Source organism: Carassius carassius, chromosome 26 (assembly GCF_963082965.1).
Source record: "Carassius carassius chromosome 26, fCarCar2.1, whole genome shotgun sequence".
Lineage (NCBI taxonomy): Eukaryota > Metazoa > Chordata > Actinopteri > Cypriniformes > Cyprinidae > Carassius > Carassius carassius.
The window spans coordinates 25,059,824-25,082,289 of NC_081780.1; the positions used below are offsets into that span (position 1 = coordinate 25,059,824).

Genomic DNA, 22,466 nt, shown 5'->3' on the forward strand with positions numbered 1-22,466 from the left:
TGGAAACTGCGCTGAAAAGCTTGTGCTGTAGGGAAGTTAGTGCGTTTGGGTCGATGTTGGTCGATATCTATCTATCTATCTGTCTGTCTGTCTATCTATATATGTAGTCTATCTATCTATCTATCTATCTATATCTATGTATTTATCTATTTATCTATAATCTGCGCTATCTGAATACTCTCGTCTACTACTCGTCTCTCTCTAGTCACTCTCAATGCTCTCAAGGCGGGCTTTGGTAAATTCTCTCCCCAACGTGACGTGATGCAATGCATTATGGGGGAAAGGAGACCGCTGTAAGATAGTACCTACTTTTTTGTATTATATTCCGCTTTGTGATACCCAACAACATAAAATACAATGGATAACAGTTTAAATGTTTATTACCATCAAGCAAATTGCACAAATTAGTAAAACAATTTGCCCTGCAACACGGCCTTTAAAGTATTTCAGTTGTAGTTATTTAGGTAAAATTTTGATGCAGTTTAGTGTGTCTTTAATTTTCAGAAACAAGAAAATCAGTACAAACACAATAGTGTTCAGCACTTCAGGTGATTGGACCCCTAAAAATAAGTGTTGTGTACATACCAAACAGTAACTGGAGGGTGAATTAAGTTTGTTTTCTGCAGCGATGCAGAGTGAGCCTGTAATAATGTACTAAGAGGAGAGAGAAGGACAAATACTGAGGCTTTTGCTGGAATATGTACAGATAGTACTCAACCAGAAAAAAAGCTTTTTACCGCCATGTGTATCATAAGATTGTTGTGTTTAAGTTCATTTTTGGCATTCCAAAAACCAATCAGTCAGATCAGGGCTCAATTTTATGTCCAGATAGTTTTCTAAAGTCATGCAGTCACTCAAAGTTAAACACTATCTTGAATGCCTATCACCCTCAAAGCCAGGGAGGGTTGGAAAGATTCCTCCAGACTCTTAAGTCACTTTTGAGATCATATTGCATTGAACTTGATTGGTACTGGGAGGATGGACTTTGATGCTCTTCTCTGTTTGGGAGGTTGTGCAAGAAAGCACAGGTTTTAGCCCTAATAAGTTAGTCTTTGGACACACTGTTAGGGGCCCTATCGCTGTCTTGGCCGTTGAGTGGAAACGGTTGGTCCACCTGAGAATGTCTTGGACTATGTAAGTAGTTTCCGTTATCAACTCTATGAAGCTAGAGCTATTGCGTTCAGAAAATAAGACAAGTCTCAAGAAAAGATGCTTGTTTGCAAAAGAGGTCGTTTGATCGCAAGGTTAAATCCAGAAGTTTTCAAGTAGATGAGCAAGTGCTTGCTTTATTACCAGTTTTGACTAGTCCATTCCAGGCTAGGTTTACTGGACCCTATACGATAAATAAGTGTAAACCAAATAGAAACTATTTGTAAAACATCCCTGATCGACGTAAGAAAACACAGGTTTGTCATGTCAACTTGCTGAAACCTTATGAGTCATATACCTTTTTTATCTATTGTAACCACTACTGAGACTGTAGATCTGAGTGTTTCAGCAGAATCTGCAGAGATGTTTGAGCGTTTTGAGGAGAAGAATGGACCCTCTCGAGGTGTAGTGGAGGGGCGCCTCAACAATTCTGAAATCCTTGCTAATCTCGTTTGTCATTTGTCTCAGTTTTGTGAACCAGAGACGACTGATATAATTACATTGATAAATTCATTTCCCTCTGTTTTTCTGACGTTACTACCCAAACTCATGTCATTGAACATGACCTTGATGTTGGTGTGTCTCAACCTGTGAAACAACCTCCATATTGAGTAAATACTATAAAAAAGGAAGTTGCTTCAGAAATAGGTGGACTTTTACTTATAATTAAGTAGAACCTAGTTTCAGTTCTTGGAGTTCTCTCTACATTTTAGTGAGTAAACCTGATAAATTTTATAATTTTTGCACTGATTATGGAGGAAGCCTAACTCTTTGTCCTGACTGTTTCCCTTTGCCCAGAATTGACGACTGTGTAGACCATGTGGGTTCTGCGCAGTTTTTAAGCAAATTCGATCTTCTGAAAGGTTACTGGCAAGTACCACTAACAACTCATGCTAAGGAATTATCTGCTTTTAATACACCTGATAGTTGTTTTTTTTTTTTTTGTTTTTTTACAGTATACAGTTATGTCTTTTGGAGGTTCGAAACACTCCCACAACATTTCAACGGTTAGTAAATCGTGTGTTGTCTGGGTTGTCTTGATGTGAAGCTTATCTGGATGATGTTGTTCTGTACAGTTACGCTTGGATGGAACACCTCACACAAATTTGAGAGCATTTTGAGCAGTTGTCAAAAGCTAACTTGACTATTAGTCTTGCCAAATATGCACCGCTGGTGCTGTTCTTTTGCAATCTGGTCAGTTAATTAAAAAAAATTGGGACGAAAACTTTTTTTTTGTGGGAGTGGGACATACGGACAGGGCTGGGGAGTAACTAAATGCATGTTATGGGTTAAGTATTTAAAAAGGAAAATATGAGTAACTGTATTTCGTTATAATTACATTTGAGATAAGGGGTAATCAGATTATAGTTACATCTGAAAAGTATTTTAGATGACCAAAGTGATTGGAGCACAATGTCACAAGAAAGACTGTCCAGTTTAGCTCTCCTGAGTATTGAAATGGCACGTGCTCGCAACATTGACATTGAAGATGCAGTGAAAGACATTGCACACCAAAACAAGCAGAGAGCACAAAGGATTCAGTAGAGTTTTTGTTTGTCAGCTGATCGTCAGATGTTGGTATGCAAAGTTCTTTAAATGTAAAGTAGTTCTTTAAATGTATATATCTTAAAGTGTAGAATGATTCCTTTAAAATTTTCTCCTAGTTCTTTTACTGTAAGAGGCCTATAATAGATGTTTGTGTATTATTTGTATTATTAGCCTATTAATATGCCTGCTATTTCTAAAATAACAATCAAGTCGGAGCAGTGGCACTTTTATTGTCTCCACTTTCAGACTGAATGTTTATTCCAGCAGAGATTTCAGTCTGACTAAAAAGAGATAATAAAATCAATATGCATATTTGTAATGATATTCAATAATTAGAACAAATGTATTAGTGCAATGATCATTTTCCACATTCATCACTGTTAAATCAGTTATGTAAGTGCAGGAGACGGACTCAGTAGTACATTGCAGCAGGTACAGAACACATTTTCATATTCGGCATGGCATCACTACTGGTTCTGTCCTCATTTATAGAGAACGCAGATGCTGAAATCACCGCGAGAGTCAATTGCGCTTCAGTGTGTGTGTGTAGAAAATTAAACCGCATGTCTGCACCATTCATTTACAGAGACAAAGAACATGCAGGATTCATATTTAAATAAACTTAAGCAGCTTTATATTTGCAGATACATATCATGATTTGATTTAAGTGTAATTACCTACTTTGATTAAATAATTCAAAGTTTGTCAAATTCCGTGACTTTCTGCTTTAATGACTGGATAAAGTCTACACTGCCAGGATATCGTCACGTTCTCGGGAGAACAGTCGGAACTTGCGAGACAAATCGGATCTCGCGAGATCTTGTCATACCCCTATTAAAAAAATTTAATACTACATAATTATTACTGCCAGTAATTTAGTTTATTATTTTATCTTAATTTATAATGAAGTAGTACAGTTCTGAGCAATGTTGACAGCCTGGTATTGATTTTTTCAAACGGTTGTATTTACTGTCATGTCCTTACGGTGGAGGTACAGTACACATGGCGGTAATAGGCATTTTTGGTTGACTCCCTACTGTAGCTTGTATTATACAAGGCAGAATACTAAACTGTATAATTTCTTACGATGATAGATCCCCAGTAAGGAAAACCAATAAAGACAAAAATGGTTTCTGCATAAACTGAAGCCACAATGCCAAACAGGAGAGTCATCACACCGATCATTATCTGAACAGTCTGTGTAGGACAAGAAACATGTACATTCTGAATAACACAAAAGAGTCTTTTATAAAGTAAAACAGCATTAAATGTACAATAAAAATTTGTGTGCAAAAAAAGTGTGCAATATTTATTGTATGATTTCACATACTGATTTGCAGATATGCAAAATTTGTCCATTGTTTCACATTTCTGGATAGTTTGCTTCTAAAGCATTGTATATTTTACAAATGTTATTCTCTAAATTATAAATCTTATCTTATGTTTGTGTCTTTATTGCATTGTCACAAAGACAAAAAGTCACATACTTCAATAAAATGTGTGCATGCTTTGTAATTGTGTTTACCTCTTCTTCTTTGGAACTGATTAATGTACTTTTCCTACCTTAGACTAACATGCAAAAATAAAAATTGATTTGGGTTTATGAAAAATTTCTCACCCCAAGAGCTTTTGGTTGGCCTTTTAGAAATGCCCGAAGTCCATTAAGAAGTGAAAGTCCTCCTATCTGTTGGACATAAACAGGTGCAGGAGCATTTGCTGTTGTTGGTATTGGTTGTTGCAGCTGGATGACAAAAGAGTTCATGGGAATAGCATTCGACATTGTTTCAGGATCTGATACTGACCTGCACACAATTATAGTAAATCAAAAATAATTAATTATATGATTGTAAAATACATTTTCTGTTAAAAAAAAACGTAAAAATAAACGTAGTCTTTATATTGTTTACATAAATTAATGCAGCTATGACAGTTGTTATTACCATCAGTAGAACTCTTGTTATCAACTATAGTAAATCTATTAGAAATTGAAAACATGGAATATACTGTAAAATAAACAGCTAATGTTTAAACTGATCTGTATATCATTTCCATTTAAGGCATTTAGCAGATGCTCTATTCCAAAGACACTAGACATAATAAAAACCCTTATTACCCAATTGATTCATTATTAAGAAAACCGATTCATTATTAACATTTTAGATTTATACACATACATGCATACAAATGTGTATCAAGGTATTCAGATGTATTGTATGTAAGTATATTTACTGCTTTACCAGGGAAAAAAACTCCTCTCTTCAGCTGGTTTCGCGAGCTTTACTCTGAAGTTCTGTTCAGTCGTCTGAGGTAAGCAAATGTAAATTCTGTCATATGTGTAACTGCTGACACGTTTTCCCAGAATGAAAAGGGGAAGAAGGTGGAGCTCAGGTGATTCCAAAAAAGGGCAAAGCTGTCCATTTCATGAAACAAGTACAAAAACTACCAAAAAAATAAAGAGAAGTTTTACTAAATGTGTAGTTAATTGTGGTAAAATTGAAAGTGAAAACATGTAACACTTGTTGACCGACTAAACCTATTTGCATCTAAGAAGTGTAATAAATCTGAAATAATTAGTATAAATTTTCCTCTTGTCAAATAAATTCCAATCAAATAGCATTGTTGTGTTGTGAGTACACTCATATAACCAATTAATTATTGTTCCAAAATGTAAGACAAGTTGGTGGCGCTCTTCTGTGTGCGATAGATTAGCTCTTAAAGTCAAGCTCTATTTAGTGTTCGTGTTACTATTGACGCTATTGTATTTTAACATGCGATATGTCAGAGCGCATGTCAAATATAATCGTGGGACTTTGTTAAAATTAGGAGAATTAAGTCATAGCGGATCTTTTGATACAAAATTTTTGATTCATTTCCAGAGTTACATCTTCACGCTGGAGGAAAGCCAGGCCAAATTGCTGCAGGGGTTTTTTCAGGCATTCAAAGGCTGATTCATAAGCGTGGTAACTGGGGAGGAGCGGAAAGGAAACTACATCGGCTGGTTAGCAAAGAGCGGCTATCTCAACCGATCATACTTTTCGCCAATGTCCAGTACAGACAATACGATAATATTATTTCCCCACTAGTGGAAATAATATTCTGGATAAAATGTTACAGTAACAGGATGCTTATACTGCTGTTTCCAAGCCGCATTTTGGAAAGTGTGACCATCTTGCTATTCTGCTACAGCCAAATTATACCAGGAGGCTCAAAGAAAACCATGACAATGTTAGGTCTGTGAGGTTGTGGACTGATAATGCAGTGGCAGAACTGCAGGGATGTTTGAAAGCCACAGATACGAACATTTTTAAGGAAGCTACAGGAAATATACATGAATATACAGAGACTGTTAGTAGTTATATTGACTGCTGCACTTCCATTTGTATTCCCTCTACAACTATTCAGGTGCTCTCCAATCAAAAGCCATTGTTTAATGCTGATGTGTGTAAAAAAATTCATAAGCGGCACACAGCCTTTAAGTCTGGAGATGCTCTTGAGTACAAGCTTGCAAGATATGAACTTCAAAAATTCATAAGGACTGCTAAGAGAGCATATACTCAGAGGCTTTGGGACCTAACTGTTTGGTCCCGAGAGTTTTAAAAGTCTGTGCTGTAAGTGGTGTATACAGACCATTTTTAACATTTCTTTGTCATCTGAGACTGTTCCTCACATTTTTAAGTCCTCCATTATAGTGGCAGTTCCAAAAAATACAAAATAGACCTGTGGCATTCACTTCGGTTGTCATGTAGTGTCTGGAGAAGCTGGTTTTTCAACACATTAATTCAGTGGTCTCAGTGACAGTTGACCCATTTCAGTTTGCTTACTGCTCAAATAACGCTTTTTACGATACAAATAATTGCAAAGCAACTATATTTAGTAGTTGACATAGTCAACCAGACGATGAACACTATTACCTGCAATTATAATGTGATTGCATAGTAAGTAGCAATATTTGTTAGTTCTGTTGGTTGATTCAGGGTTACCATCATCTGGGGTCCTCTGAGGGTCAGCATCATCTCTTCTCAGGTGTTCTGGATCCAGACTGAAGCATGTGTAAATCCTAGTTACCACGGGATGTAAATCCCATGGCAAAATAGAGAAACAAATAGAGACATAATTAGCATAGCTGCTGTTCCAACAAAGTAAAATTAATTAGTTTAACCCAAGCTAAGGGATAAGAATACACATTTGATTAGATACAACTGCAGTCACAAATTATGAGATGCATTATTCAAATATTTATTGAAAGATATGTGTTTTTAATCTAGATTTAAACAGACAGAGTGTGTCTGAACCCCGAACATTATCAGGAAGGCTATTCCAGAGTTTGGGAGCCAGATGCGAAAAAGTTCTACCTCCTTTAGTGGACTTTGCTATCCTAGGAACTACCAAAAGTCCAGCGATTTGTGACCTTAGGGAGCGTGATGGGTTCGCAGGAGCTAAACCATTAAGGGCCTTATAGGCAAGTAAGAATAATTTGTAACTTAGAATAATATAAACTATCAAAATATATATGAGCCCAACCTTTAAAAATTGTCTTAATAGTACACAGTCTTAATAGACTGGACAGTGCAAGTACTTCTATCATTTGAGTGTGTATAACAAAAGTCATCATAATAGTTATTTGAGAATTGGTTTACTAGTCACACGGAGCGAAGTGTCCTGGAGATGTTGTCAGAGAGCAGTTCCACTCAGACTCTGCTGGGGTGCAGGCCATCAGCACGAAAAAGCCTAGGACGCTCCCAGAAAAGATTCCAATTATTATAGTGTTGTTATAGTGTTGCGTCCTCTGCTGTGGATGCATCCAGGGTCCTTGGTGTCCCGGTGTCTGGGAAGATCATGTCATAGGTGCACCAAGCCTGTGCAGAGAAACAGTGGACGTGGTGGGACTGTTAGCAGCGTGCAGTATACTTCCCCTGGACTTGTGAGTGTCAGCCCGGGATGATTCCAGCACAGCTCTCCGCTCTCTCAGCTGGGCCTGCCTCACCTACAGGTCACGAATCTGCTTCTCCACTGTCTCCAACTAGAGCTGCACCGAATGCAGCTGGAACGTGTCCTCACTTGCAGTCAAAGCCATTAAAAGCAAGCATACATCAGCCATTAAAGCAAGTAACAGTGAGTAAAGCAGTGGTAATGTGTGTAAAGAGGATCAGCAATGCAAGCAGGTTTAGCGGCGACCACGCTGCCAATGCTAACAGGCTATAAGCTACATAGCGGACCCAGGAAATCAAAATAAAACTAGTGATAATGAGGCTCTCTGATTGTTTTTGTTGTAGAATACGATAGAGGATATATTCACACATTATATGAACTAAAATTATGGTGTATAAAATAGATTTTTAAGATAAAAATAGTAGATAAAAAAATAACGTGACGGAGCTCAGACGCAATACACACGGCAGCAACCAATAGGAAGTTACATTCCAAAAGAAGGTCTCCACTAAGATCACAGTGTGTATTGGTGCCCCACAGGGCTGTTGTCTTAGTCCAAAACTCTTTTCACTGTACACGTATGATTGAGTTTCCAGTCAGGACAACACTATCATCATTAAGTATGCAGATGATACAACAATTATTGGTCTTATTAAAGGGGAGGATGAGTCTTCATACAGAAATCTGGTGCATAAGATTATCAACTATGGAGAGGACAATGATTTTGTTCTTAATATTGTCAAAGCATATTATGATCCACAGCATATTATGGAGGTCTGGAGGATTGTGCAGTATTTAACTGAAATGTACTAAATCAGTACGATGCAAGTTATGGTAGCATACTATACATCATTATTTAGGATATGAAAAGAAGGTCATATCAGTAGTGTTTTACAAAGTAAATGAAGTTGCAGTCTTATTTTCCCAATGTGTCTTTGATACTTTGGTAACCAGAGGCCTGGTTCTGTCTGGCTGTTAGTTGCAGTTCAGGGGTAGTTCACAAAACTCTACTACATAGTTTGCTTGTTGAGTGAGAAGTATTTTGGATAATTTGTTAAACATAAAAAATTATTTCATGTCTAATCTGTCTCAGACACCACACTCTCCAGGAGTGTACTCACATCTAAACTTTTACTTCTTTTGTCCAGTGAAGAAGAGGAGTTTTGAAGAACTAGAGCACCCTCCCTTCCTTTTCCAGAAATGCAATCACTTAGTCTTTCTTTAGGCTCAAAGAGAAGTACTAAATTAAAAACTTTATAAGAATGAATGGCCGTTCTCTTTTTAATTCATGTACTCTAAGTGAAGGTGTGGAGTTTATGACACTGTGCTATCTTAAATTAGGGCCATCAAATCGCTTTTGCACAGTCTGCTTAGCTTGGTCATTCCTGACAGAAAATGTAATCCCGCATTGCTGATCACCAGCATAAAGTATGTTTTGGATGCTAGGACCAGAATGGGATGCTGGTTACTGGTTTGCAGGTTCTTGGTATAAGATGCTGGTTTGCTGGACTCCATTTCATTAAGGAGGATTAGCCAACTCTGAGTTTAAACTTGAACTGTGTGTTGACTTAAGCCCTATTCGGACAGGACTAGTTTTCTAAACTACGTTTGAGTTTCGATTCTTAACACCTGACGTCTGAGATTTTCATGTACCAATTCGGACGGGACTAACATCTCCGTGTTTATTACAGAGGTGGGAGGGTCTGATTTGTGCATCTGGGCGTCACACCGTCACAGAGATCACGCGCTCTGGCGTGCATTGCATTCATTCAGAATGATTGCCATTAGTATTATTATTATTTGTGTGTGTGTGTATTAGGCTAAACCTACCGTATGTTTAATTTAAACATTATGTAACTGAGTACATAAATGAACGTGAGTAATCTTACCTTATGCTGATATTACAATAGCCGGTATTAACAGTTTACGTGATCTTGCTCTTGATTTTATTATTTGTATTATTTTTTTATTATTATTTCTTTGCCGGTAAGCAAATATATCAAACATGCGCGCGGTAAGAGCATCTACGGTAATTCACGTTTGCCAAAACACACAAGGAAAGGCGTTGTGAAATAAAATATCACCGGCAATCACAGACATTCACATTCGGACAGGATTAGTTTTCTCAGAGGATCACTGAGTATGCTGAAAAACAGTAGGTAATTTGCTCTGGAATTATCACAGAGGTTTTGTGAGAAAAACACAGACGTGGCAGATTCGGACGGGATTAATATCACCAAGTACGTCTGTGAAACACAGATTTCTCTAACGACCCCCTGTAAAACTAGTCCCGTCCAAATAGGGCTTTACCCTGAGATGGGAAACTCTTGAGTTTTTGGTTACAGAACAGCTGAAATGAGTTGGTTTAATCAACTCTAAATTGACTGACTCTGAGTTAAGCGCGTGCACCACAACTATAAATGCCATTATCAATAGAGCGCTGATATTACGATTCACCATGGCAACAGCTTCCGCTAAAAAGGCGTCTGCATACTTCAGACTCAATAAAAATGTAATTCTTCTCAGTGTTATAATATCACAGGTGAAAACTGGCAGAACGTTAGATTAATGAACTAACTGAATAAATAAATGGATACATGAAAAAATGATGATAATAATGATATACATATATAAAATATAAAAATATAACCAAATCAAGTCAACATCTAACACATACCACACATGATTTTAATGCACCAATGCTGATTTTAATGCACTTCACCTTTTTAATGCACCACCTTAGTTTAGGCATACATACAAATAGTAACTGTACAGTGAATGAGAAGAAAGGGAAAGAAAAGGGGGGAAAAAAAGAAAGAGAAAAGAAAAATGAAAAAAGAGGGGAAAAAGAAGAAAAGGAAGGAAAGGGGAAGGGAAAAGGAAAAAAAAGAAAAGAAAAAAAAAAAAAGAAGAGGGGGGAAAAACATGCTCACTGACACAGAAACTAGGAGAGGTGTGGTATGTGGTGGGTGTGTGTCACACGTGTGTGTATTGTTATTATTATTATTATCATTATTACTACAATTATTATTATTGATATCACTGTCGCTGTCAACGCAGTGTTATCATAATCGCCATCTTTAGCATTACTATTATTATACTTTTTTTTTTTTAATCATTATTACTATTGTTGTTATTATTATTATTACTATTGTTGTTGTTATTATATTATTATTGATATAAGTATTGCAATTGTACTTTCAATACAAAATATTATCATCATCGCCATATTTAGTATTACTATTATTACTGTTATTACTGTTGCTATTATTATTGATATAAATGTTGCTATTATTAATATTGTTATTATTGATTTTATCAATATCAACATCATCATTTTAGGCCCTGCTCTCTCCTGAAGACCTATGCCCATCCTTTGTTAACCATTTCAACTTCTAACAGAAATACTTTTTCTTGTACTTGAATCTTTTTTTTTTTTTGCTCTCACTCTGAAGCCTGAGGCGGAAGTTTATCCTCCACGTAATGTTTTAACGTTACCCCTTTTTTTTAATTTTAAATCAACTTTTTCTTTGTTACTTCCCCTCCTGACTGGGAGGAGAACGTAACAGTATGTACTTTAAAAGTACTAATAAACAGGCAAAAAATGGAAATGGAAAACATGGCAAGGAAATGATAAAAACAGGAAATGCAAATGCTGTGTTTGAAGCAGATATGGAAATACTAGCTAGGTACAGACTTTCCACTCTCATTTAAACATTTCATGTTTAGTTTTTTTTAAGTCACAGAAAATATGACCAACAGAAAAAAAAGATGTGAACACATATCGGATAAGGAAGAAAAATAACTGCTTTTGTTTAGAGTAATAACCAAATTATTTGATGTTTGTTCTGAATGACAGATTAAAGCAGATATTGAATAATCATGACAGTAACAAAACTCAGGACAGAAGCACGATATCTAAAGAAAGAATAATTTATTATTTAATAGACAGTTAACCTAAGATGTTAAAATTGTCTTAAAGGGATAGTTCACCCAAAATTAAAAATGTTTCTTGAGATCTACCTTCCAACAGAGTTCAGGGTTGGAACTGGACTCTGCAGGAAGGTAGAATTCCAGGAACAGGTTTCGGCACCCCTGATCTAACTTGTTAACATTGGCATAAGAAAAAAATAAGTCACCTTTATTTATAAAGTCCTTTATACAATACAGATTGTGTGTCAACAGGAAATTAGCTTGTCAATAGTGCAAGAGGAGAATAAAAAAGCCATTTTCCATCTAAAGCCAGTTCTTTGATGATACAGTGATGTCATCATCTAGTCCAGCTCTCTTCCAATGATGTCTGTGCATTCAGCCAAGTGTCCCTGACTATGCAAGCCAAAGGCAACAGCGACAAGGAAACAAAACTCCATCTGTGATTAGAAATGGAGAAAAAAACCTAGGGAGAAACCAAGGCGTGGTTTAATTCCAGGCTGCAACACAAGTCAGACTGTGCAGAAAACTTGTCAGGTTCCCATAGTCTTATGCCGAGGGACTGAACTGCATACACACTGCAAATAGAGTATGTGTGAACCTGGTGCAATGCTGCAGAGCATTCTGAGTGCACTCATTTTAATAAATTATGAGCTCAATAAACTTAGTGTTTTCTTTTGTTCTTACCGTTCTTTAGTAGAGCACAGTCAAATCTTGACTGATCTTTTCAAAAAATAGTTCCTGTTTAATTCAGATTCTGTCTGTACAATGAATTCTCAGTTTATTTCAAAGGTGAAGAAGTAACCTTTTGTTAGATGCATGTGCCACCTTGTTTGTTAAACAAATCAGATGTTCAGAAATGTTATCATTGCTAGACTCCATGCAACTCTTCCAGTGAGCACTGCATCCTGCTTCCATGCAAATCGTATATGCTTCTGCTCTTTCTTATATCCCTCCATGTTCTAACATGTCCTATTTTGGACAATGTTTGAAACTTGAAACCCCCTTGATGAATCACTAGTTGTTTTCCTAATTTGTAATTCCCTTTGGATAAAAGTGTATGTTTTATGATTAAATGTAAATGCATTTTTTCAAGACCGGGCCTATGATGCTCATCTGAATAAATTAAATTTTATATTCTTACATTACTCTCCAACCGATGACTCTGCAGACGCTGTTTGACACGATCCAACAAGATTAAGTGAACATGACACGAGAAAGGTTATTTTCCGCATTTTATTTACACTTTTTTTTCTCAAAATATAAGTTTATTCTCAACACTTGATTTCAACTTTTTCCTTTAATTACTTAATAAATCTAACTTTAATTACTTTTTTCTAATAATTCAATGAATTTATTCAAAAAAATTTATTTTAACTTCTCAAAATTTCAAGACTTTGAAACTAATGGTTTTATTTTTTAATTATTACTTGGCCCTAATCTTCTTCAGTAGGGAAGATTGTTAGTGGCCTAATGGTTAGAGATTCAGATTTGTAATCCAAAGGTTGCGAGTTCAAGTCTCGCACCGGCAGGAATTGTAGTTGGGGGAGTGAATGTATAGAAGCAAACGATTTACATCTATGGCTATAATGGATATTACAGAAGAATTATCAAAGGCATTGGACAATAAAAAGTTGACCATTGGTATATTTATTAATTTGAAAAAAGCCTTTGACAGCATCAATCATGCAATATTACTTAAGAAACTAGACACGTTTGTGGTCTATCACATTTTGGAAATCGTATAAAATTAAAAAATCTTTTTGTGTGTACCCAGCATAAGGCGACCATTAGTTCTTGGGAAACCACCCTAATGGCTAGTAAAATGTGAAAGCCTCTTATTGTAACGATCGTGTATCCAGAGAGACACAGGGAGAGGGAGATCCAAAAGCAGGTATGCTTTTATTGAGGGATAATCCAAAATCGAGGTCAAACAATCCAAGGTTAAAACCAACAATCAGTCCAGAACAAAAACAAACAAAGGAAAGGGAAAGGAACGGAACGGGAACTCGGAGGACGAGAAGGCAGGGATGAATCTCGGGGAACGAGAAGGCTGAATAACACAAAAGGTAAGGACTTCATACAAACAACAGGGAAAGACAGGTATTTATAAGGAGGCTAATGACAATAGATTGCCTGCACCTGGTGCAATTAACTGGAGTGCAATTACTGTAAAGACAGGACCAGACTAGAGGAATTATAGTGCCTATGGTGAAGTGCCTAAGGGGAAGTGGATACCTAGGGAAACAGAGACTGACAGCGTGACATTACCCCTCCTCCACGGAGCAGCTGCCAGATGCTCCACCCGAAATCAAGGCAAAACCAACAGACAAAGAGACTAGGAGGGCGTTGGAGCGGCGGAGGACTAGGGGGAGGGACGGAGGGCCAGGTGACATGGTAAAACAGAGACAAGAGGACCAGGTAGAATGGGGAGACAGAGACAAGACAACCAGGTAAAATGGGGAGACAGAGACAAGACAACCAGGTAAAATGGGGAGACAAAGACAAGAGAAGTGCAACACAAAACAAGGAGTCCAGGAGGGTGGTGGACCGGCGGAGGATCAGGGGGTGGGACGGAGGGCCAGGTCCTAGAGGGAAACGGAACGACAGACACAGACTAGAAACCCAGGAGGGAGGTGGACCGGCGGAGGATCAGGGGGAGGGACGGAGGGCCAGGTCCAAAGGAGGAAACAGACAGAAAAAACAAAAGAAAACAAAAACACAAAAACATAAGTCCATGAAGGACATCACGTAACGCCCACCAGGGCGGAGCAGAAGACCACCACAACCGTGTGGTCAGGGCGGAAGCCCCCCAGGGCGGAGCAGAAGACCACCACCTCCGTGTGGTCGGGACGGATGCCCCCCAGGGCGGAACAGAAGACCACCACATCCTTGTGGTCGAGGTCGGAGTCCCCCAGGACATAGCAGAAGACCACCACTACCATGTGGTCAAGGCAGAAGCCCCCCAGGGCGGAGCAGAAGACCACCACAACCATGTGGTCAGGGCGGAAGCCCCCCAGGGCGGAACAGAAGACCACCACGTTTTTGTGGTCGAGGCTGGAGTCCCCCAGGGCGGAGCATAAGACCACCACAACCGTGTGGTCAGGGCGGAGCAGAAGACTACCACATCCTTGTGGTCGAGGCCGGAATCACCCAGGGCGGAGCAGAAGACCACCACAACCGTGTGGTCAGGGCGGAAGCCCCCCAGGGCGGAGCAGAAGACCACCACATCCTTGTGGTCGAGGCCGGAGTCACCCATGGCAGAGCAGAAGACTACCACAACCGTGTGGTCGGGATGGATGCCCCCCAGGGCGGAACCACGTCCTTGTGGTCAAGGCCGGAGTTACCCAGGGCGCAACAGAAAACCACCACAACCGTGTGGTCAGGGCGGAAACCCCCCAGGGCGGAGCAGAAGACCACCACATTCTTGTGGTCGAGGCCGAAGGCCCCCAGGGCGGAGCAGAAGACCACCACATCCGTGCGGCCAGACCAACGGGAGGACGAAACTCTGGTAATCCTATGGTGTTTCTACTGGATTCCAGAAGATCGGTGCTGACTTGACTCTGCTCATGAAAATCCCCGGTGACTTGACTCAGTCCTTGAAGATCACCGGTGACTTGACTCAGTCCTTGAAGATCACCGGTGACTTGACTCAGTCCTTGAAGATCACCGGTGACTTGACTCAGTCCTTGAAGATCACCGGTGACTTGACTCAGTCCTTGAAGATCACCGGTGACTTGACTCAGTCCTTGAAGATCACAGGTGACTTGACTTTGTCCTTGAAGATCACCAGTGACTTGACTCAGCCGATTTGCGCCTCCTCTCCCCTCTCTGTCCACAATGGGGAAACGGCGGCTCCCATCCGAACCCCGAGTCAACAGGAGGCCACAGTGGAGATGGCTGCCGGACCTCCTCTCGACTACTCACTCCGGAGCGACCTCCCCTGGTTCCACGGAACACAACCAGGCGAGTACCCTCAAAGCCATTCCTCTCCCGTTTGATGGCTGGGGAGGAAATTGGAGCAGACATACCGCTGGATCTCTAGGATGGAGTCCTTCTGTAACGATCGTGTATCCAGAGAGACACAGGGAGAGTGAGATCCAAAAGCAGGTATGCTTTTATTGAGGGATAATCCAAGATCGAGGTCAAACAATCCAAGGTCAAAACCAACAACCAGTCCAGAACAAAAACAAAGGAAAGGAAAGGGAAAGGAAAGGAAAGGAAAGGAACTGGAACGGGAACTCGGAGGACGAGAAGGCAGGGATGCATCTCAGGGAACGAGAAGGCTGAATAACACGAAAGGTAAGGACTCCATACAAACAACAGGGAAAGACAGGTATTTATAAGGAGGCTAATGACAATAGATTGCCTGCACCTGGTGCAATTAACTGGAGTGCAATTACTGTGAAGACAGGACCAGACTAGAGGAATTATAGTGCCTATGGTGAAGTGCCTAAGGGGAAGTGAGCCCACTAGTGGACACCCAGGGAAACAGAGACTGACAGCGTGACACTTTTGTGGTTTATATCTGAAATTTACCTCAGTTAAATGCCTCTTTGGCTCTTGCACGTTCTCTCCGGCCGCCGCCACGGTTAGAGCCAAGATTAAACCAACTGATGGCATAAGAATCTAAGTCAGTATCTGCTGCACCTGTAGAGGACAGGTTACTCCTTAAGCCTGGAACACGTCAAGCTGACGGTCGGCCGTAGGGCAGTTTTCGTGCGTCGACCGACTAAATCTTCTCAGTGTGTTCCACACCGTCGGCTGAAATTGGTCCTTGTCAGCTTTGTAATGGCCGACTCGACATGTTGTATCGGCGTCGGGGCTTGTCAGCCAGTCGGGCCATCTGATCATTCTGATTGGCTGTTCAACCAGTGAACCAGCACGCTAGAAAAAAAAAACGGAAGTGACGAAGCAAGTAAACAACGAAGTCAACGGGGACTTGTAGTTGCTGTGCTGGAACAAGTTTGATTTAAACAGATTCCATGTTTAACGTTTAATTTGATTTAAAATTGTTTACTGATTACAATTCTTTAATAACAGTAATTCTCCTATTCATTTTATTAATGTTTAGAGCACCATCTAGTGGCAAGTTTGATGTTACGTTTAATTGGGATTTCTGTTGTTCACGTGAATCAGGAAGTAGTGAGTGCTCCATACGGGCAGCTGTAACGATGGCTCTCTTTAGTTGTCGTATATTTCTGTAATCTGTAACCTTGCAACAGCATCGCTTGTAAGTATTTATCTGATTTGCTTCAATGTTTGCTTTAAACTGTTAAGGTCAAAGTGAAAATGTCATTTTCCTTGAGCTATTGCATTGACACATTCTGCTTTAGCGTCCTATCGCTGTATTGTGTATTTACATAGGAAAGACTGTGTGTATTTCCAAGCCCCACAGCATATTATATAAATGTGAATGTAATTTTGCTTCTGCAGTTTTGTTAATTTCTTGACAATATTATTTAATGTGTCCATTTGTTTATTTGTAGTTTCACTCCATACCCAAGACCATTAAACCTGTGGCAAACGAACTTCTTGTCTTCAGAGTTGTGTGAGGGAAGGGAGTTTATCTGACTGTCAAAACAACACTAAAGCAATGTTGAGGACAGTACAGTTGCTTTTCCCATTTGTTTGCATTTCTCGTGATTATCATTCGTGATTATTTAAAGATATGGCTGTCTGGAACGAGGCAAGTGAAGATGCATTGATCAGCATGATCCAGGAAAGGCCGGCCTTGTATGACATTACGGAAAAGTCTTATTCCAATCGTGTGGTGAAAGCTGAAATGCGGCGTGAGATCGAAAATAAACTTGTCATATCAGGTAAGATTTTCTTTTTGGCAATCGAGGTCTTTAGAAAACTGGTTTGTTATTTTTAAATGGTCCATTGTAAGAATAATGACGTGTGTGTATGTGTGTGTGTACCAAAAATAATTTGGTTAATGGAAACAGGCAGTTATTATTATTATGTGTTAGCATCTAGTGTACGTCCAGTAGAGCAAAAAGTAAAAATTTGGCATTGCAAATAATCATGAAACTGACAAATAACTAGGCATAATGCTTACAAAATATGACCTTATCCCTCAGAGAAAGAGCTCAAGAAGCGGTGGGATTCATTGCGAACCCAGTACATGCATTATAAGAAACAAGGACCCTCAGGAAGTTCTGGATCTCAGAAGACTGGCAGGCAGCAATGGATCCTGAACCGCCTGCAGTTTCTACAGCCTCACACAAAAAGGAATGAGAGCACTTCAAATTTAACTATCAGGGTAAATAAACAAATCAGTTTTTTTTTCAGAATAAAAAGAAACTTTTGCTTTTTTAAAGTGGCCACTGATTTTTCAGATGGGTCTATTTACAGGTAACTCAGCATATTAACACAAGTTGTTAAATTCTTTTGTCACATTATCTTCCACAATGTGCCATAAAGTGCTTATGAATAGAGCCATTTCACCAATTAGCAGGGTGTTGTTGTAGCTTTGCCCTGTTATTGTTATGGGTGAATGGTGAACAGTTGTAAGAATCTATGGTATCTCATCATTTGCATTTAGATTTGTATCTTTTACATTTTTTTAAGGAATCTTCGGCTGATAGTGATTCCTGTTCACCCTCAGATGGTACCAACAGTGATACATGGACTGGCACCCATGAAGAGCCCAGCTTCATTGAGGCGGAGCTACGGTCCAGTACACCCTTGCCTGAATCCATGATCTGTGGAACTCTGTGGAGTCCAAAGCCACCGGGGAAGTGCAGGAAGATGCAGTATGAATCTTCCAGTGAGGAGTCCACATACTTGATGCGCACCATCGGCAAAACTCTGGAAAAGTTGGCATCACAGTAAAAAACACCAATGATGTCATCTCAGCTTTCTGCAAAAATCTAGAACACAGAATGCAGAGTTTGCCACCACATGTACTGCCACATTTCCAGCATGAGGTTGATGATTGCATTTTTAAATATTTAGTGGGCCACAACCATTCACTGGATGCATCTGTCAATCAGTATACACACCTGTAATGTGTTACATTGTAAAAGTGTAATCATGTTTGCAGTATATTGTAAGTTGTACATGTACATTTTTAATTTATATTATAGTTGTATTATAGTGCTTGTACAATTCTATTTAGAATTTAAAGTCTCTTCTATTTTTGGTATTTTTAAATAATTTACCTTCTAGCAAATTTTTGGGCCATTGTTCTGAACATTGCAAAATAAAACACTGACTTTTGGTAAAAAGGTACTTGCATTCACAATTCTTTATGTAAAAAGAGATCACAAAAGACATAATTATGTCAAATCCTGACTTTATTGAGCAAATTCACACCATTGTCATAAAACACAAAATTTCTTCTGCGAGAATATTAGAGCATATGATAAAATATGATATCAAATTTCAGCTCCAAAAAAATACAAAATGCAAATGCATAGAGAAGTGTTAGACGTGTGTGTGTGTGTGTGTGGAGGCTCTTCTGTGCTCAAATCGTGACTAAGCAACTGAAGTTAAAAAAAAGAGAGAGTTGAGAACACAAACATGCATTTTAACCAATGAACAAATATATACAAACTTATGTTTTGAATTAGAAAATTATAGATTTTTTTTGTGAAAGTTACACAACACACACAGAGACACACAAACACACACAGATAACAAAGTTTTCATACCCACTTTTGGAGCACACTGCAGTGACTCAGTGTCTTATATTTTGCCCCATTGAAAGGGGACTGCACCAATGTCTGAATTAAAGTACTGGCACAGTTTATCCCTGAGCTGTTTGGCATGTGTAGTACTGTTGGTTGTGTGTGGCAGAGAGGCCTGCTCTAGGCCGGGGTCTTGATCTAGTCCTTCCTGGTTAATTGCTGCCATGTATACTTCACAGCACTCTGTACGCAGAAAGTTGTGCAGAGCACAGCAAGCCAACACAATGTCCTCAACTTTGGCAGTGTTTTGAATATTAATGGTAGTTAGAAAAACTCGAAAGTTATTTGCCAGGATGCCAAATGCATTTTCAACCACCCTCCGAGCTCGCGAAAGCCTGTAGTTGAATATGCGTTGCTCAACAGATAGCCTGCGGTTCGGATATGCCTTCATGAGGTATTCCTTCAAGGGAAAGGCCTCATCTGCCACAATGCAGTAAGGGGCCAGCTGGTCAGATTCAGGGAGTGGTGCAGGTGTAGGTATGTTCGATGTTCTTTTCTCTAAAGCATCCTGTAAAGAGCATTCACCAAACACTCCACCATCTGAAACACGCCCATTGCAGCCCACATCAACATAAAGGAATCTGTAATTACGGTCAACCAGTGCCATTAGAACAATGGAAAATGTACGCTTGTAATTGTAAAATGTCGATCCAGTTCCTGGTGGGAGACGAATGTTGATGTGTTTCCCATCCAGAGCACCCAGGCAGTTTGGGAAGTTCTACTGAGCCTGGAATCCAATGGCTACTCGCTGCCACTCTTCCACTGTGTCTGGGCACTGAAAAACAGTCAAATGTATTAAAAAAAAAAAAAAAAAAAAAATTATTTGTCAGACCCTTTATAAATCGTAGTCATTTTTGGATGTTTCACTGTCCAAATGTGTACAAACCTTCAGGTATTTCTTTTTTAAGACCTGGTAGATTGCTGCAAAGGTCTCAGGAACAAATTGCTGAATTGTAGACATTCCCACTCGGAACTAGTAAGAAAGGCTCTTGAAGCTTTCTCCTGCAAAGAATACAATCACATAACTCCATTAACAATTTTCCACACATTTTCCAGAATCAATCATCAAGAACAAAACACTTTTAACGTATTATCATATTTTATATGCTGTATCTTGTCAGGTAGGCTACAATTGCCATCCGAAATAATCTATTTCTTTTCACTATTATAAAGTGTAGTGCGTGGCTGACGTAGATGTCACTCATTGGTTATGTCAAATCAGGAAACGCGTATTTAAGTAGGCTGCGCCTGTGCTGTGACGCGATCGGTTGTAGCACCCACCCTATTGTGTTGTCATTCCGGCTCGACGCGCTGCAGGGAAAAGACTGGGAGGTAGCATGCAAATCAGTTGGACCACTTGATACAGGAGCAGATAGGTTGGAGTTGGCTGGTTGTTTATTTAGCATTCTGTGGCGTGGGTCGTTTAGTGGCGTCTGCGCACCAGCTGCAGTTCACTGGCGTCTGTGCACCAGCTACAGGTCACCTAGGTAAACAGAATCATCATCGTCGTTGGGCATGACGTGCTGCAATATTTGGCAGTAGTGCGAGCGGCCCGTCCAGCGCTGTTGTCTCGTTTGGATTTTAGATTTTTTTTCTTTTGTTTCCAGTTTATCTGGTTTGTGTCGTCTGTCTTAAAAATGCAATGGTGAATTAATGTGTAGTTTCTCCTTGTTCTTGTCTTAATAATACTTTGTCTGGTTGTTATTGTATGTGTCTGTGACTTAAGTTGATTGATTTATTAATTTGTTTTGTTTTTTTTGTTAAAGACTAAAAGGAGTTATCCTCCTGTGTTCGTAGATTTATTGTGTTTATTTCCTTTTATCTGATTTTGATGATGTTATTGGGGACGCTGGATTTTTGGGCTGTGTAAGTCCAGCTAACTGTTCTATCTTTACCCTATTTATTGTTTTGTATTAGCTTACACCGCTAGTGGTGTAAAATTTTTGTTGTATTTATATTTATTTATTTTTTTGTATTTCCATACAGGAGCTGAGGGCCACTTACCTGGGTGTCCTTGGGCTGTGGTAGTGGGGTCTCCCATTCACTTGAGAGTGCTTTATTGCACTTGTGTGGTGTGGTGAGGTGTGAGTATGGAGTGAGCTCTTCTTTTTGCTTTTCTTGTAGGCCACTTCCAGCCGGGGGTGCCCAAAGTAGATGTCCTTCAGCCCTGTATGGTCATGTTGATGAATGTGTTCTTTTATTGTTTTCTTTGGTAATTTACCGTTGTTGTGACTGACATATCAACTTTTGATTTCTTTCTTTGTCAATTATTGTGTGTATGTTGAATGAGTATTTTTGTCTAATGCTCCGTTGGGGGGTGGTTTTATAGTGTGAGGTTTTTTTGTAATAAAGTATCTTTTTGTAGAACCCATGACTCTGCCCAGTTACTTGCGGATAACGAACCTGTGTGCTTCGAATAAGAAAAGCCGGTGGCTTGTAATTCATTCTTTGGGTGCAAGTCCCTAGGTGGCGTAGTCGACAACCAAAAATTATATTAATTATTTCTTTAGGTTAGGCTAACTTCCGCCTTGTCGGTAACCGTTCGGTCACAAAAGCTTAATAATACACCAAAATGTACACAACAGAAAAAAGGTGTTGTACTGCAATGTTAAAACAAAGAATAACCTTTAGCTTGCTTACCTGTTGCCAGGAACCGTAGTGTAATCATCAGACGTTCCCCCACTGAGATACAGTCCCGGTAGTTCGTGTTTTTCCTCTGTATAATTGGAGTGATAAGTTCCTTTAAAATGTTAAATTGAGTCGGAAAAAGCCTAAAAAGTGCTAAATTTTTTACAATCGGAGGTTTCATCTAGTTCCAGCTCTCTACACAGGTTCGGGAAAGCCCAATGAGCCTGTTTCTGGAGAATCCATGGTTTCACCCATTTAGTGCGCTTTCTGTGTATTTTTCGCGCCCGATTCTTTCTTTACTCTTCCACAAGCAAAATACCAAGGGCTGACAACGCCAGTGCCATTTGCAACTTGTCAGACATTTCAGAAATTTCACAAATCCGTCAGTGGATAGCGAGACTCTGATATGCTTTATCTTTGTATATGTTTTGTATCCCTGTAGCTTCTTCCGGTTTCCCGCTTTGAGTAACTACTGCCAAGACTACTGCCACCTGCTGGTACGGAAAGGTATTTCCTCACAGGCGCAGAGCAGACGTGCTAGTTGGCCGTCGGGTGTCGAGAATCGGCTTGGTGTGTCAGGGCAAA

General features: G+C 39.4%; 1 protein-coding gene and 1 long non-coding RNA gene across 3 annotated transcripts in view; both read right to left on the reverse strand.

Moving 5' to 3' along the window:
- The window catches only part of LOC132106136 (membrane-spanning 4-domains subfamily A member 4A-like), a 42,019-nt gene extending 37,016 nt beyond the window's left edge, over positions 1–5,003 (reverse strand). For both annotated transcript variants that reach the window (XM_059511785.1, XM_059511786.1), the window contains exons 1-4: positions 4,935–5,003; positions 4,316–4,499; positions 3,784–3,894; positions 586–654 (exon numbers count right to left, since the gene is read on the reverse strand). In XM_059511785.1, the coding sequence (XP_059367768.1) occupies positions 586–654; positions 3,784–3,894; positions 4,316–4,477 (342 nt within the window). In that variant the 5' untranslated portion in view covers positions 4,478–4,499; positions 4,935–5,003. The remainder of the gene's footprint in view (positions 1–585; positions 655–3,783; positions 3,895–4,315; positions 4,500–4,934) is intronic.
- LOC132106189 (uncharacterized) overlaps positions 1–9,930 on the reverse strand; it is a 228,828-nt gene extending 218,898 nt beyond the window's left edge. The window contains exon 1 of the long non-coding RNA XR_009424060.1: positions 9,453–9,930. This is a non-coding gene — a long non-coding RNA (uncharacterized LOC132106189). The remainder of the gene's footprint in view (positions 1–9,452) is intronic.
- Between the last annotated feature and the right edge of the window lie 12,536 nt (positions 9,931–22,466).